This window comes from Vanessa tameamea, chromosome 12, assembly GCF_037043105.1.
Source record: "Vanessa tameamea isolate UH-Manoa-2023 chromosome 12, ilVanTame1 primary haplotype, whole genome shotgun sequence".
NCBI classification, from domain to species: Eukaryota; Metazoa; Arthropoda; class Insecta; order Lepidoptera; family Nymphalidae; genus Vanessa; species Vanessa tameamea.
The window spans coordinates 2,681,148-2,698,681 of NC_087320.1; the positions used below are offsets into that span (position 1 = coordinate 2,681,148).

Below are 17,534 nucleotides of genomic sequence, written 5' to 3' on the forward strand. Positions count from 1 at the left end.
AATATTATTATTTATTCACATATAAATGGTATGGTAAAATAAACTTGACTCGGATATACTTATAATACAATGTCACGAATGAGCATATTTATAATTGATGTCACTCTACCGAGTTAGTATTTTGCTTGTAGTCAATCCTACTTCAGTTTATATTTGTCACTAACGGAAATGCAAATGACTAAAACTGCAATCATTGATAATATTGCCTGTGGATAGGCGTATAAATATGTACTGTACTGTCAAAGGAGTATGGAAGGAAGCATCTTGAAAATTCGCCACACTGATTTAAGACAGAAAACTAAATCGACTCTCTCAGCTACGGTTGGACACATAGCAAGGCTTAGTAATAATCGCTGGACTATTAAGACAACATCATGGGCCACTAGAGAAAGACCTTACGCACGCTGGGCAGTCGATATCATAAAATTAGCAGGTATTTAATGGCCGCGAGGGGCAGAGAGTATGGACTACAGCTCATCTCTGGAGGAGACCTTTACATTTGACTGAGAGGGATCTTGCTGACATTTTTTTTTTATTATAATTTAAATTTATAAATTAAATCAATATATATTATTATTCTATCCATTATAATACTAATTCCAAATCTATTAAAATATTAAACTATATTATGAATAAAGCCGAGATAGTCCAGTGGTTAGAACGCGTGCAAATTAACCGATGATTGCGGTTTTATACCCAGGCAAGCACCACTGAATTTTCATGTGCTTAATTTGTGTTTATAATTCAACTCGTGCTCTGCGGTGACCGAAAACAGCGTTTAGAAACCTGCATGTGTCTAATTTCAATGAAATTCTGCCACATGTGTATCCACCAACCCGCATTAGTGCCCCGTCAAAGGAAGAGGAGGCCTTAGCCCAGCAGCGGGAAATTTATAGGCTGTTAATGTCATGTAAAATATTATGATTGTGTTATGAGTCTGATTTATATTTTAAATCATATTATTGTTTTAATTGAAAATATAATAAATTATACTATATAAACAAGGTTAAGTCATATTATTTCATTTTCTTAAATGCACTAAAATTAGTAAAACTAATTTAAAATTGTAAATAATTTTCCATGAAGTAATTGTTAAAATTTATTACACTTACCGTCAGTTGGTTCTACTTATTCTCAAAAAAAAATTCTCTGCATAATTATTTAGTAATACGGGCTTGACTTTGATACATTTTAATTGTATATATAAAATATAGATCTGATGGTTAATGTCAGCATCGAATGTTTTATTTTTAAAATTTTATTGGTATTAAAACTTAGATTTTCTATTTTGTGTTATAATAATACTTTTAAATCAAAATTATCGGTAGTGTTTTGGTTAATTCTTTCGATAATTCAAAGTTGATATTTTTTTTAAAAAGAAGTCGGATTCGTTTGTTTCACTACGAAAGCTACGAGATGACAGAATTGCATAACTACAGCTCTGATCCAGCGCCGTTTTATTTCCTATTATGCTTTTAAAAATTTAAATTAAAGCCAGCTGCGTTACCTACACTCTACAGTGATTACAAAAGTGAAAGAGAAGTCACGTTGATAATGCAGCAGCTAAACGAGGTGACCCATTTATAAAGCACAGCTTACATTGACAACGTTGAACTAAAACTTTTACAACTTGACCGTTGTGATACATTAAGATAAAAAATGTGTACGTATGTGTAGGCACTCGGAGTCGATTCGACTTCAACGGCTTAAAGTACTACAAAATAATAATAAATAAATGTGACGATATTATATCTATTTATTTGTCTGTGTGCTGTTTGTTTGTTTGTTTGTATTTGCTCATAAGGATCTCTATTATTAATAATGATGATAATTTTTTTCTTTGTAGCTTATTTGCTACTATTTATTTGTTACTATTTATATAAATTATTAATAATTTAATATATTTACAATTATTTTATTTAGATTCGGTAGTCCATACAAGCTTATCCTCACGCTAATATTTATATTTTTTCGATTTTTGTTCGTAATATTGCCTACAGCCACTCGTTACTCATTAAAAAGTCAGTATATTTTTTAGTAATAAGATTTTTAAATAGAAAGTAGAGTGATTCAAAGAATTTTAATAAAAAAAAAATAATATCTTTTTTTGTTAAAAAATGTAAGTTCTACACAAACGAACCACTCACAATCGAAATCTACGAGCAACTTTATAAAAAATAATACAAAAAAAAAAGGCTGATTCACAATATTTTCTGTATAAAAAAATTGTGTAAGAGACGTTTGGGAAGTTCACTGAGAACGTCGTTAAAGCGGCTTCTGGAAAATATCGCTATACAAAATTCAACATCGGATGGAAAACGATTTCTCGGTTGAGCTCATCTGTTATTAAGCTAAAATTTCGTTTAATGGTAACTTATTTGTTATAACGGCACGATATATGTATTACATTGATTTTGTAAAAAATATATTGTTGTCATGTTATTTCGTTTAATATTAGTCTATTTCTTTTCAAGAATTTTGAATACGCCGAATCTTCGTAATCGTAGCCGCCTTGACCCCGAATGTTACAGCAAATTGTAAGCCGGTTTACGTAAGTATATCGCGGGCTTACTTTAGATTTAATCGTGTCAAGGTGGATTTATGATGACGGATTATAGATTTATTTACTTTAGCACCAAAGTAACAATGCTAATAATTTACTAGAGGAAAGCCTTGCCAGCAAGATATCATCCGACACGTGCACACATTTCCTACACATGTTTTTGTTAATTGTCGAGCACTCTGAGAAAATATAAAAATGAATAAAATTGAAGCCCATTAAAAGTCGTGTATTTTTTCTTCCATGGGACGTATACTTTCCCAAGTTTTTTTTTTTAAATCGGTTCATAAATTAATTTCTGAGAGAAGAAACAAAAAAAATACCGTTGGATTGATAGCCTTGTTCCTTTTTTTTCGACCAAACATTCGCCGACAATCCTAAAATGGCCGAGCTGACAAATTTTGCTACGAAATGCTTTGGTATACGCAATATATAAACATACTATAAAGCTTTTGTCTTGAAAATACAAGCTACCTCAAGTATAATGTCAATCGGATAAATATTTTGTAAAGTAAGCAGCCTTTAAATGCCCCTTTAAATTTCTCGGGTAGAAGACTGCTATTTCTCTTGAGGAGAAATATTCGGAGCTTACTCCACCAGGCTGCTCTTGGTTTGTATATGAATCTCAACTTCAGTTAATTTTTATTCAGCTGTTTTGATTTTATTTGGTTAATGATTCGTACAAAATTTTAAAGTGTAGACTACATTAAATTTAAAAAAATGGTTAAATTTCTTAAAGTAAATATGAAATACGTTATATATATGTGTATTATTTAATATACATATAAATAATATAACTTAAGTATATCAATTAAAAAATATATTCATACAAAGTATAAAATACTTAGTTCTAGAGTACAACATACATATGATATACCATTTTAATATTAATATAATATTCAGGTATTAGTATTCCATCTTCTCATGGGATAAGAAAGTAACAATTTCGTTAATGCAAGAAAAAAATCATCTGAATACGACATTAGATCTCATTGTATATTCTGAGCTAGACGCCACGTAATGGCCTATTAATGTAAAGCCTTTAAGTATTTCTTAGGCAAAGTTTTCTCTTTTGACTAGAGGATTATGTCCCTTTTGCATAATTGTGGTCTATGCGCTTTTGCTGCAGAGAAGAGCAAAGTTGCGATTACATTTTTTATAATGGATTCTTATTGTGTTGAGAGCACAAGTTTATTGCTGCAATTATGTTGTGTTTAGCTTAAGAATTTTATAATTTAACCTGATGGGACTTGATGGTGTGAATCGTAGCAGAAACATATCGAGTATTCCGAGATTAATTAAGCAAGTAAAACCAGTATAAAAAAAATAATAACAATATTGTAAATCATTTAGAGGTCAATGACATCATAGGTTAATAACATTAAAGAACAGCACATAAATGTTCCTCTGCTGTGCTAATCTGCTGTCTTTCAGCTTATAGATGATGGTAGATTTTCATCCGAAATATCTTATCATGTTCGCTTACACTATTATATAGAACTTTATTTATTCTCACTCATGTATAAATATAAAATACAAAATATATAAAATATGTGTAAAAATATAAAATACAGAGGCCAACCAGTGGCGGGAACAGGGTCCAAGCCACCGGTGGTCAGGGCCCCAGAGAGAGGAACTTCCTCAAAATACGCGCCGTGTCGAGAGTACTGCCTTCTGCATCAGGCTCTTGACCCAGCTGCCTAACGAGAGCCTCTTAAGGTGTTGGTCGAGGCTCTTGGCCATTAGGCCATTCGCTGAAACGACTATCGGCACAATAACTGCTGTATCCACATCCCACATGTCGACAACCTCGTGAGCTAAGTCAAGATATTTTATTTGCTTATCCTTCTGAGCCTTCACGAGATTCTCGTCATGAGGGATGGTGACGTCAACAATTATCGTGCGGCGCTCTGACCGATCTATCACCACTATATCAGGCTTGTTGGCGACAACAGTCCTGTCAATGATTATAGATCGGTCCCAGTACAGTGTGATACAACCATTCTCGAGAACTGGGTCGGGCACATATCTGTAGTATGGTACCTCTGATACCACAAGACCGTATCGAAGTGCAAGTTTTTGATATATAATAATTGAACAACGCATATTTTAACGACAAGACCATATAGGCTCGTATTTTAAAAGTTTACTTAAAAAATCAGTCCTAACACTTTCGTTCGTTAAAAATGCAGAGGAAGCGAGCAAACTTAATAATTTCGTTCGCGTGGCCGCCGGTAATAGGAACATGATGCTCATGAGGGTAAAATTTCTTTGAATTCACAGCTCTGATGTTATTTCTGTTGCTATTTTTAATCGTACGGAGATTTGAAAGTTTACAAAATAGTGACAATTTATAAGGTCACAAGATATGAAATCAAAATATACTTTATTCAAGTAGGTTCTAGCAAAAAATAATGAATAATAAATATATATATATTATAAATTTGCCGTTTCATTAATTCAAATCATTTGTAAAAAATACTTTAATAAAGAAGGCATATTATTCGATACAAGATTATATAGATGATTAAAAAGCGTGGAGTTAATGCTTGTTGACTTCCAGGCAGGAGACATAACATACATATATTGTATTTAACTAACATGACTGTATTTTTAGATGATGAAAAAGAGTAACTACTGAGTTTCTTGCCGGTTCTTCTCGGTAGAATCTACATTCCGAACACCGATTAGCTTTACTTAATATAGTTTGCTAAATGACGATTCAAAAATGCTTGTAAAAGCCTACTTGAATAAAGTATATTTTTTATTTTTTTGATAACTTTATTTTTGTTTTTATAAAGCAGTTACATAGTTAGGCTTGAAATCCTATCATTCACGGGCGATCTGTGAAGATCGCTGCATTTTCGTTGCCATAAAACTGAAACATCTGTTGCCAAAATTCGTTAGAGCGGACGTTTTTAATTAAGGCAATATTAACATTCAAACACTAGACGAGACTGCAGTTTTATCAATCTTACCCATTTTTTTGCTAATATTTTCGCCTTTCCCCATGAATTCCTTATTTTCCACTTTAAGTAAAAAAGGAAGTTTTAGTTTAAGATTTAAATAGGTTTTGGTTTTATGTTGAACGGTGTAAATATCTTTAATGATATCTTGAAAATATATTAGCTTTTGTAATTGTAAAAGGTCAAACGCTTTCACGTTCTATGAAATATCTTTAGGAAGATAATTTCGATATGAAGTAATTACGGATATTGTTTTCATTCAAGAGTCGACCAGAAACAAAATTGATACATTTTAGTTATACTTAGATATGTTTATAAAACAAAAGTCAAATATTGCGTTAGTTACGTTATCAAACGTCACATATTGAATCGTTGAACACATTCGCTAGAAGATCACTTCTCCCTTCATTAACTACTTTCTTCGTTATAAAATATAAATTCCAATTGTCCATATTTTTTTACTCTTTAAAGGATAAGTAATCCTTATATACTTAGTACTTCGGTTACCGTCATTCAATTCTAACTAAGCGCAAAAATATTTAAGTAATACAAATAACGTACTGGAAAAGATTATATTATATTTATTAAATTAAAGCGTCAATAGCGCAATGGTTTACGGCCTAGCGATGTAAAAAGTCGCACCTGACTCCTAACACAAGAAATAAGCTTAAAAGGAGGGGTAAATAGGAATATTAGTAATTCCTTAATGAATTTGGGACATTGCTACTATTATTTTAAAATAAAAAATCGGATATACTAACAAAATAATATTTATTAAAATTATAAATTATTTTTTTTGACAAAAAAATACAATCTGTATTATATTTTGTACGATAAAATGTTCAATAAATGTTTTTTATTATTTTAAATTATACAGTTTAAGTTACAATATTTGGATATTGATAATATGAAGATAGAGTTATATTAGCAGGGCTAATGAGAAATGATAACATGTGAACGCTCCTTCCACAATCTTTGAAGTAAACGGATTCCTAAAAGTTTCCAACAAAACATGTTGATATTTCACGAATGTCATTAAAATTATTTATAATTTAAAATTCAAAATTTTAGAATATAAGTTTAAACTTTGTAATAAATATGTAAAAGCAAATATATTGTCAACTACACTACCGGACCACATCACCCAGTGATGTGGTTCGTCGTTTATATCACCGTAGAATTGTAAAAACCGCTAGATTGTAAACTGCCGAAATATTGTGAACGGCGAATTAATTCAAAATAAAACGTCAAAAATTTCCATAGTTTATGATGGGTTAGAGTTTTTATAATTTAAATTTAATTTGCTTCTGTAGATTATAATCTAAGTAATGCGTTAAATTGTAAACAGTATGTTACGGTTCACAATCTTTCGACAGTTCACAATCTCGCGAGATAGATTATAATTTAACGGTACTTATAATTTAACGATATTTACAATTTTACGGTGACATATTACAAACGATTTCAAAACATATTGTAGCACGTGTTTTTGACGTTATTTTTTTTAAATAAGAATACACTCATTCAAAAAAATAATCACAATCATTTCAATTCATACAATTTACAGTTTCGGTTTTAGGGAGCGTTTGCATGCTACAATTTTCTTTTCCGGCTGAAGCGCAAATATATTACCGGATTTATTGGAGCTGTTGTATTTCATTCGACATGCATCGAAAAAGTATTGAGATGTATCATACAGTGTATTTCCATGAGTATCATTTTAATATTGCCATCCAGTTCCTTTTTCGTTCGAATATATATCAAAGTATTGCTATTCGTTTCTTTGAATCCTTTTTGCGTCATTTTATTTCCTCTTTGGATTTCTACTCCACACATCATAAAATTGAAGTAAATTATAATTTATAAAGAAATTGGAACATTTTCTTCAAAACATGAGGGATCAGACATATAAATAAATATGTTATCATTATTTTGAAATGAATTTATTTTTATTGCAGGCACAATAATTATCAAATACTTAGTTTCGATGTACAAAATAATGTAATATATAAATTACATCGTTAGACATAATAAGCTATTTATACTAATTTCAGTCATATATTTATAGTATACACGAAGGCTCATGGAACTTTCAAAAACGTCAACATTATTTGTTGATGCGATAGATCGGTAATGGATCTTTGAATAAATTAGCGATTTTAGTTTTCGATATCGATAGAAATTTCATGGAAACATTTAATCGGAATTTGGGAATGGCAGTTCAATGCAATCTCGAGAATTATAAGCTCCAATTATATGCATATTTTAATGTTTTTTTAATTCATTAAATCGTATAGTGATGATGATAAAATATATCGTCATTTGTAAATTAATTGCTTGTCCATTCGAAGCGAACAGTTGGATTAAAAAATTCTTACAAGATGTGGTGACGCGAAAACTATGTCGAGACGAGCTTCATTAGTACCTGGCAAACTTAAAATCGTAGATATTGGAAAAAGAGATGTGTTTGTGGGTTTGTGCTACAATTGAATTAATTATGATACCCGGTAATTTAGCTTTAAAACGTAATTTCTCGTCTCCAAAAGTATATTTAGCCCTTTAATATTCCATATTCCAGCCGTCAACACTTCGCGATATCTCATTAGCAATTGATAACTAGCAGTGCAGCAGTGCAAACGTATCGTATCGATTGTCACGGTTTGTTTTGTAATTACTTTATTTCTATGAAAATTGTGTGTGTGTGTGTGTGACACTTTTATAAAAACGTCCGACTAATACAAATAAAATTCTTATAAAGTAAAAATCAATGGCTCTTTTATTTTGATCTGTGATTCAATAATTCTTAATTCCGACAAAAATGTCTAAGCAAATATATTAGATAGTTTCCGCCTGCGGTGTCGCCCACCTTTGAGAAAGGAGGGGGAGGGGATCTATCTCCGTGACAAATTTCATCCAGATGAGTTTAGCCGTTTTGGCGGGAATGTGTAAAAACATTCATCCAAGCAAACCTTCGCCGGTATAATATTAGTAAGATGAAGTGTTGATGATACCACAAATTAATAATTATTCTAGCAAATTAAGTACATAATTGCATTAGCAAAATGTTTTTTTCTGCGATACTGTTTGACTCTAAATTAATTCCACCCACCCTATTAAACTACAAAGCTGATCATTAAAAACCTTTTATTATTGCATTGTTTATTAACGTTTTCGTATATTTTTTCATTAATAACTAATTTATATTGACACTTTATTAGAAGAAGTGTCGTCTAAATTATTTTTCAACGACTTTATGTAAACTAGCTATTTACATACATGAAAACGTATTACAAAGGAAATTGCGTCGGACAACATATTCGGTTGCGTTGTTCTCGAGGGGAAACTTCCATTTGTATAACTCAAATCTCAGAACAGATGTTTGTTTGAAACAGTTGCCCCTCTCTCACATTATAAACGAAGTGAGCAGATACAACTCGGAACGGATACATAAATTATAAGATTACATTTTTAATTGATACCTTGTATATTCATGACGCGTTGAAAGGGTTGGGATAATAAATAGAACAACATTTTTTATAGAATTTACGATTGGTGAAGTTTGTTTTTTCCATGATGATATACTATACTACAATTTAAGAAGTAAAGAGCAAAATTTCATTTGTTAAAACTAAAAATTGTAATAATAAAACATAGTTAGTCCTTAGGGCAAGAGCGTGTCGGGTGTGTAAGTCATTAAATGATTTTATAAAGCTGTTAAACATTATCTGTGGGACGTGGTAATGAAAATAGTGTTCAAAAATGACATATTAAAAATTAGTTTAGCGAATTATGGCAAGCTATCTTCTATAACGTCATTAATCAAGCGTAAAGTGAAACATTAAAATCCCTTATTAAATTTACCCCTTCAGCGCTGTCTTTGCCGCGTTATTTATGACTCCAACCTTTCATGTAGTGTAATGAATGCTAGCCTCCCCAAATTCACTTGCATTGAATATTGTATTGAGACTGTACATTTTCTTTTAATTGTGACATTTTTTTTGTGTCATAATCATGGTTATCTGTAGAACATATATTCCTATACGTTAAAGGAAATTTGAAGTATATAATACAAAGATCAATCATTGGTTGGTGGAAATAAATATTAAAGACACTTTAGTCTCATTTTATCTCAATTTAGTTTACAAATAATCTGTGCAGAGGAATCGGTACAAATATATTGAATACTTGAATAAGAATTCCTCGAGCCAGTAGTATACATAACAAAAATGAAAACAAGTATTTAGTATGCATCTCAAATTTATTAGGTCGCATTCTGAAACGTCTGACGCGAACATTGGCATAGTTATTCACCATATCTGATGAGGAAACAGCCCTTACAATTTTTCCTGCGTATCATTCGCCTTTGGGATTCAAATGATTGTTCAGACATACATACTGTATGAATTGCAAAATTATTTTTCTAGAAATCCGTGGAAAAAAAAACAGTGCTTGTGAAGGTTGTTTCAGTACATCACATTTTTCTTAGTTAAGATCTTCCATTGCATGTCATAAAATATAGATGAATATACCGATTAAAATATAATAAGAGTTATTAAAAAAAAAATGAATATGAACGTTACCTATTTTTAAAGGAATCACTAATATTCACTTTCCTGTACTAGAAATGGGGGACAACTCGCCAAGAGACTTAGATATTTTTTTTAATGTATGATTATTTCTCGACAGACGTGCTATCCGTGCCGTTGTTATATAACTTAAAGCTAAAGTCAGGAAGTTGCTTTTACTTACCGATACTCTGACTGACCCAGATGCCCAACATATCAAGCTGAAGCAGTCTGTGGTAAAGGGTTGCTCCTTGGGTATGGTTCATGAAGAGATGATAGAGGAAGGAGCCACACCAGGGTGCCAGTGCGCCGAGGAGATGGCACATAGAGAGAAACCAGGCACCTGCGCCCCCGCCGCTCCATGGCAAAAGACCGGGAAGAACAGCTATCATGAACACCAAAGACACGCCTGAAAAACAAAACCAACTATCAATGGCGATATTTTACTACGCATATGTGGTTCACTTATCAGTTATAACTGCAAGGACTGCAATGGCTGCAAATTATACCAAGTATTTTTAACTATTTTATTTAAATCCATACAAAATTTGAATGTCTGAGAATTTTCAAGAAAAATAAGATAACATGATGAAATTTTCTTTTATTTTCGACTCCTTAGCTTGCAGTACTTGAGTGATAAACACTATATAAATTAAATAATTATTCTTAAAGAACTGACTGAATTTCAGCCACGATGGTGAATATCAAGAATTAGCCATCAGATATTCTAATACACGAGTGCGTGTGTGTATCTCACTCTGTCAGCTTAAGGGGAAGGCAAACAGATTAGAGCGGAGAGAAATTGGAGTTAGGATCAACGGCTATGAAGCAGCGTTGTACAACATAAACCATTTTCTTGCTTTGAGTGGTTACTGAGAATTTGGAGAGAAAAACTAAATAACTTTTTATATGCAGCCTTAAAAGAATCCACTAGACACTTGTGGTTAGCTTATAAGACCACAAAAAAAATAGGTTTCTCTTTTCAGAAATTCTCAGTCGCAGTGAAGTCTAAAAATAGTCACTGCTTAGGCTGCCGTATCTCGGAAATTTGGTGGTCCTGCATCTGAACTCTTTCTGGTCGTTGTTCTATCAGATTATGAGAGTATGAGGTATACACCGATGCCAGGAATAGAGTGTGCGCTGGGGATTGCGCATATACTAGTAAACCTTAATGTACCCGCTTTGACTAGGCTCTCTTGAGAATGATTGCCGTGGCTGAAATCAGCCGTACATATCCGTACATAATGCGAAGGTATTCCGTAAAATAATTTTAAGACTATCTGAACAATCAATATTTGAAATTAACAACCAAACAACAGAACAAAAATAAATATAGTTCCTTAAGTGAGCATACTTGAACCAACTTTATTCTTGGTCTATATAATTTGTTCTATAAGATTTGTGTAATTTCAAACACAACAATGATATTTTTTTTATAATTGCCGAAGGCACTGCTAATTTTCGTAAAAATAATCAGGAAAGGACTTTCACCAGCACTCAAAATGAGTTTCATTTAGAGTGGCTACGCAGCAACCTTTCGACTTTGAATGGAACTAAACCTAAAAATATAAAATGGCATTTGTAACTAAGCCTGATTTAAATACTAATCTCTTTCGATTGAGGCCCGTAGTTGTACCCAAAAATAGTACACTTATCGTACATTTATTTGTATTTATTCAGGACCTTTAAAAATATTGCTGTTTAACAATTAATGAAGTTGGTCTACTTCAATCTACGTCATATTAGATTGAGGTTGAAAAAGCAAGGAGCTGAGCTGAGGCTGAACTGATCTGAGCTGAGGAGACCAAGGTCGAAGCCTAGTCTTCCATCCCTCTTTTCTACAGTCTATGGTTTTTATCAATAATCAGGCAATCTTATATAACCATATTGTTGAAGAAAGATTCATATCTTCAATACGAGACGCCAGACGCGTACTTTCCACACAGCTGTTTCACGCAACTTATTTTGTTGCCTTGTTTATTTTTTCTATAGTAAAGGTTTCTTAATTTTTCATTATCAAAAAAAGTAGGACTCTAATTATTTTGATCTATATGAATATTAATTATGAACAATATAATATAAATCTACAGCCTTTAAAAAATAAGACTTTCTCTCTTTCTTGTATTTTTATTAAGTCATTTATTTCAATTTAGATTTTTTTTTAATAATTGGGGGTCTATCTCATAACTGAGTTCTATATTTATATTTTACACTTTGTTTTTTGGTATCACCTATTGCTGTTGGTCCAAACAAGCTCGAAAGCGTCACCTGGCGTGGGACAAGTCATATAATATTTAGCCGGATGTTTGATGTACCTGAGCGAAGCCTTTCAACTAGTAGTACAAGTTTTATCTTTAAACTAATCACAGTATTTTACAAAGCTAACTGAAATTTGTAACCTATACATAAAATATTTGTAGTTGTGAAAAAAATATATAATATAGTAACTATGAACGATCAATAAGAACTTCCTAGTGCAGAAAGTCACAATCGAGTGATTCAATGGAACTAAAAATAAAAGTTTGGTCAGATGATCGTCCATGCTAAAATTTGCAAAGGCAAAAATATATTTACTGGTATATAAGCTGTGAACAAACGTAGCGCGGACTAACGGAGTGCCAAGGGGTGAGTTTTAACGTTGTTCACGCAAGGGTCGCACGCAACCGTTGCTATGGAAGTTCCCTGAGGGGAAAATTGCCAATGACAAAATTCTTAGTTCATACTATCCATACATAACAAAATATTCGGTTGTGTTCGTTTCTAATAAGTAAAGGAATTAAATATATAGATATAAACACAGTAAATATGTTTTGCATACATTTTAAAACATCGTTGGTTTATAAGGTTTATTTATCATCATTTCCCTATGACTAATTTTAGGCACCATACTTTTACTCCAAGTCGGAACCTGGCAAACTTATTGATAATTGTTATTAATAAAACGCTACTATGGGTACTTATGAGATATCTTATTATTAAGCAATTATCAATTATTGATACCAAATGCCTTGTGTTACTTGTTAAACTAAGAGAATAGCTGTTGTTCTTAATCCTTACCTAACAATGATCCACGATAATTGATTCGTTATTGGCTGGTTTATCTCCTAAAGAACTTTCTATCAAATCGAAAATGTTACACATAACATTGATGTTACGCTTTCACTTAACGAAAAAAATTTACTACTAATGTCGTGTGTATTTGAAGGTTACCTTTTCTTCTAATACATATTTATGGCGCAGTATTTTTCGGATTATGTATCTCTATTTTCCAGAGAAATTAAAGCTTGTTAATATTTGATTAATTTTGATAGTCAATAATTATATACTATTCTAATGCATACTTCCCTATTTAAATAAACCAATTTAAAGTAAACAAATATATTTCCTGCGAATGACACAGCAAAATAAGATAATATTGTCAACAGACTATGTTTTCTCAACTATCCAACTTCAACGCGGTGACGTTCGTGAAAGTGATTGATGAAGTCATGTCTTTTCCTTTTCATAGAAACGAAATAAAATGATAAAAAATCTCTATAGGAAAAATGTAAATAAAAAAATATTTTCTTTATTCTACTCTATTTTCATATAATTTATTTAGATTATGAAAAATATATGCAGCAGCATTTCCGAAACCGACAATTGTTATTGTTTTTGCGTTACCTGTTGTCCCTTTGATCGCGGTTAGGAATAAATTCTGCAAAAGCAAGTAAAGAGAAAAGAGAACACGAAATTTTTACATTTCTAACTACAAATATGAGACACATATCATGCAAACTTTCTGACTGCAGGGTATATCGTCATACCATCGAATATCGATTTTCTAACTGACATTTTCTAACAAACGAAGCCGAGACACTGTATAAACAGCCAAAATACTAATTACCATATTTTTAAATAACGAACTTTTAAAAATTACCGTCAATAATATAATATAATATTGTTTAGGAATCTGGTTATTTTTACAGGACTAAACTAAACAATAATATAATATATTAGTTTATTATTTTGAGTTTTTGTTTATTTATATAGTAACAGGATTCTATATTAATTTATTTTGATAGAACATAAATACCCTTAGGCAAACATAAATATATAAATATCTGTCACAGGTGTAACTTGATGGTGAAGGCTTGTAGAGCATCACTCAGTCGTAAACTAACTATATAGGTCTAGTTATAGAAACTTATGTAATTACACCACAACAATCCTCTCTAGAAATGCTTAATGTAAGAAGTTTGAACGCAAATAGCATGCCTACTAGCCGGACGACGTGATTAATGGTTCAAAGCTCTATTATAACGTTTTGGTTCGGGTCGTCTACGAGAATTTATATATTTCTCTGATATTTATTTTGTATATTCGTTATAAATGGGTTTTTAATATTATTTGAAATAGTATTAGGCTCATAGTTTTATTATTATATTATTTAGTTTTTTTTTTAAATATTACATATTAACGACTTTTATAAATTAGTGTTTTGTTTTATAAATCTTTTTAGACATACTTTAATTTGGCTATTTTTTATTATTAAATTTGTTTTCATATTATTCTATATAATTTGTTAATATACTGCATACTAAAGTTTCTTAATATAAAAAAATCCTGTAGTCCTTTTGGTTAAAAAAACGAATTAATATTGACGAATATGAATATTCTGGAAAAGCAATTTTAATGTTAACATTTATTTTTACACACATGATTATAATGTCATTAAGTGTTGGTAAATACCTCATAGATAACAAATATCCTTGCAAGATATCGATTATGTCGCTTTACGTTACTTTTGTACATAAAATGTATTTTAATATGGCATTATAATTATACATGACGTCATACAAAGGTACAAAAAATTAAATGAAAAAAACCTTATTTGAGCGAATTTTGGTTAGGTTAGATCTGTACCTGATTTACCGATTGAATTATCTCGAATATATACATAATTCAAAATAAATGAACCATTGTTGTCTGTAAAAGTGAGGATCAGTAGGTTATTTGCGGAACAGTTTTTTAATAGAAAATATATACTTTACTCAGTACCTATGGAACTATAAGGTTCTTTAAGCTTTGGTGTCAAATTGCCCAGGGACCGCGGGTGAATCTTTTAAAAAAGTCTTGGCTTTAGTTCTTTTTTAAATTTTAAAATGCTTTGTACATAAAAATGTGGAAACACAGATTATCTATATTAATTTAAAATTAACTTTTGAAGTTCAAATGTGGTTGGAATTAAAAACGGATATTCATCTTACGTAGCTTCGAGTAGAAGGCGTAGTGATCCACATGCATACTCAACACCCTCGACCTAACAACCTGTTCTTCATTCCGCATTACATGCCCGCACCACTATAATCGGTTTCTTTTGTATACTATCTATTCTCATGTACAAAATATTTACATCTCAACATTGTCTGCCGAACATATTATGTTGTATATGTATACCATAGTGGCCAAACATCCAATCCACACATAACAGTTATAAAAATTTCGAAAATTATCGGAAATTCAGGGCTCGCGATAAATACCAGTGAACTTTTGTTACTTTTTATTTTTCTGTGTTTTTTTATCTATGCTCCGTGTGAGCTAACGAGTGCCGAATGTCGAAGGTGACTGGAAGAATCACGGAGAAAAAATATGAAATGTTTGTTTTCGTTCCACTGTGTTTTAGTACGTCCAACACATTAAAACAGAAATAAGTAATAAGTTAATAAAAATTAATTAGATTATAGTGCAATCTATCACAACAGTGAATTTGTTGGTTACTGAATCTATTGTTTTAATGTAAACCTTAGTGGAAAATGTGAAAATGTCTACGAGATCTTATTATATAATCGAATACATCATTGTATTTACTTTGCGTGTGCGTAAGCTTCAATCGAGTAACGATAATGATCCTAAGTTTTCGATGCTAGATCTAAGAAGTTAAAAAAGGTTTAATTATCCACTAAGACAGTAGCTAAGAGTTACCTAGAATAGATTATTATTAATGACTGTCGTGATCATCCACTCTGTTATTATATTATTGTAATAATAAGAAAAATATGTTACTTTTCATAACGAATATTATTATTAGTTTTTCTTTAATTATAAATAATTTAAATAACCGTTAATTGCGATGTTGTACATCTGTTATACAGGGACACCACATTTTTTAATTTGTCTTTGTAGATTGTAACATCTAGCTGTCATTAGATAAATTTAACGGTACGAAGTTTGTAGAAGTTCAATTATTTCTTTATTTAATCGAAAAACAAATGATTTAGGCTAGACATGAATCAAAGTAGAAGAAAACAAGTAATTTAATTATATGTTGTTAAGCCCTTGTGCAGCTGTCTGAGAGTTACGGTTCACTTATTAGTTAGTTTTTACCCACAACGTTGCTTTTCGGTTTATTTATAGTAAATAGTTTTACTTGAAACTTTCTCAAATAAAGCATTATTTATAAATACTAAAATAAAAAGATATTATGTATTTTTATTGATATTACAACGCTTAACATAATAATTATTCAATTACTTTATTCTTAAATCATTTGAGGATTTTAATAGTGAAAGAAATACCTCAGTGATAATTTCCAGATATATAACATTTTAATTAAATTAAATTAATTATTCACAAAAATAGTTGCTGATGTTTATAAAGAAACAAAAATTATGTTCTCGAATGTTTGGACTGCATGGCTCCTTGGGTTTTGATATTTTAACTGATTAGTTAATTACTGATTAGTACTTTCATAGAAAATACGCAACTGCTAAAAATAGAAATAAGTGATATCATCATTATCATATAGTAAGTAAACATTGTAAGATTTTAATTATAATAACATATAATACTTACTGTCAATAAAGATAAATTTTAAAAATACCTAATGGCATATAGTCTGAAATAAATGAGTTATTTTTATTAATGTCCACCACGTTATCAAAACGTTTGACGAAAGTGACATTTGATATTGCTGAACTGTATCTATTATAGGTATAGTTTATTTCAACCACAAGAGGATAAAACCCAAATAAATAGCATTTGACATTGAATTGACGATGTATCGTTGTAGAGCAATTGTCTATTATATTCATTATGGGTTTTCGAAAATATGGCGTTTCGAACGTCAACTAAACTGTTATCGAAACTTTGAAGTAAAATTAAAGGAGGATCGAGACTTAAGCTAAAGTCACCGCTTAGTCCTAAAGAAGATAAAGCGGTACTTCACATCTGAACAGCTTTACACTTTATATTAAGATTGGGGCTTTTCATGCATGGAGTACAGCACACGCTTGTAGAATATCTCAGCCAAATATCAGCTTGAATCACAAAACTCGATGGAAAGGCGGGCACTCATGAGCGATACCTCGTAGATTTAATAAAAAATATCGCAGTTATAAACGTAAAATAAAGCGCCAGTCGGTCTTCCATACGTTACTCCTTCTTCTACGTATGATACGTACT

At 31.1% G+C, this 17,534-nt stretch overlaps 1 protein-coding gene across 1 annotated transcript in view; it reads right to left on the reverse strand.

Annotated features, from left to right (window-relative positions):
• LOC113393129 (progestin and adipoQ receptor family member 4) overlaps positions 1–17,534 on the reverse strand; it is a 64,467-nt gene that overhangs the window by 29,059 nt on the left and 17,874 nt on the right. Inside the window, exon 2 of the mRNA XM_026629847.2 lies at positions 10,276–10,500. Within this exon, the coding sequence (XP_026485632.1) occupies positions 10,276–10,500 (225 nt within the window). The remainder of the gene's footprint in view (positions 1–10,275; positions 10,501–17,534) is intronic.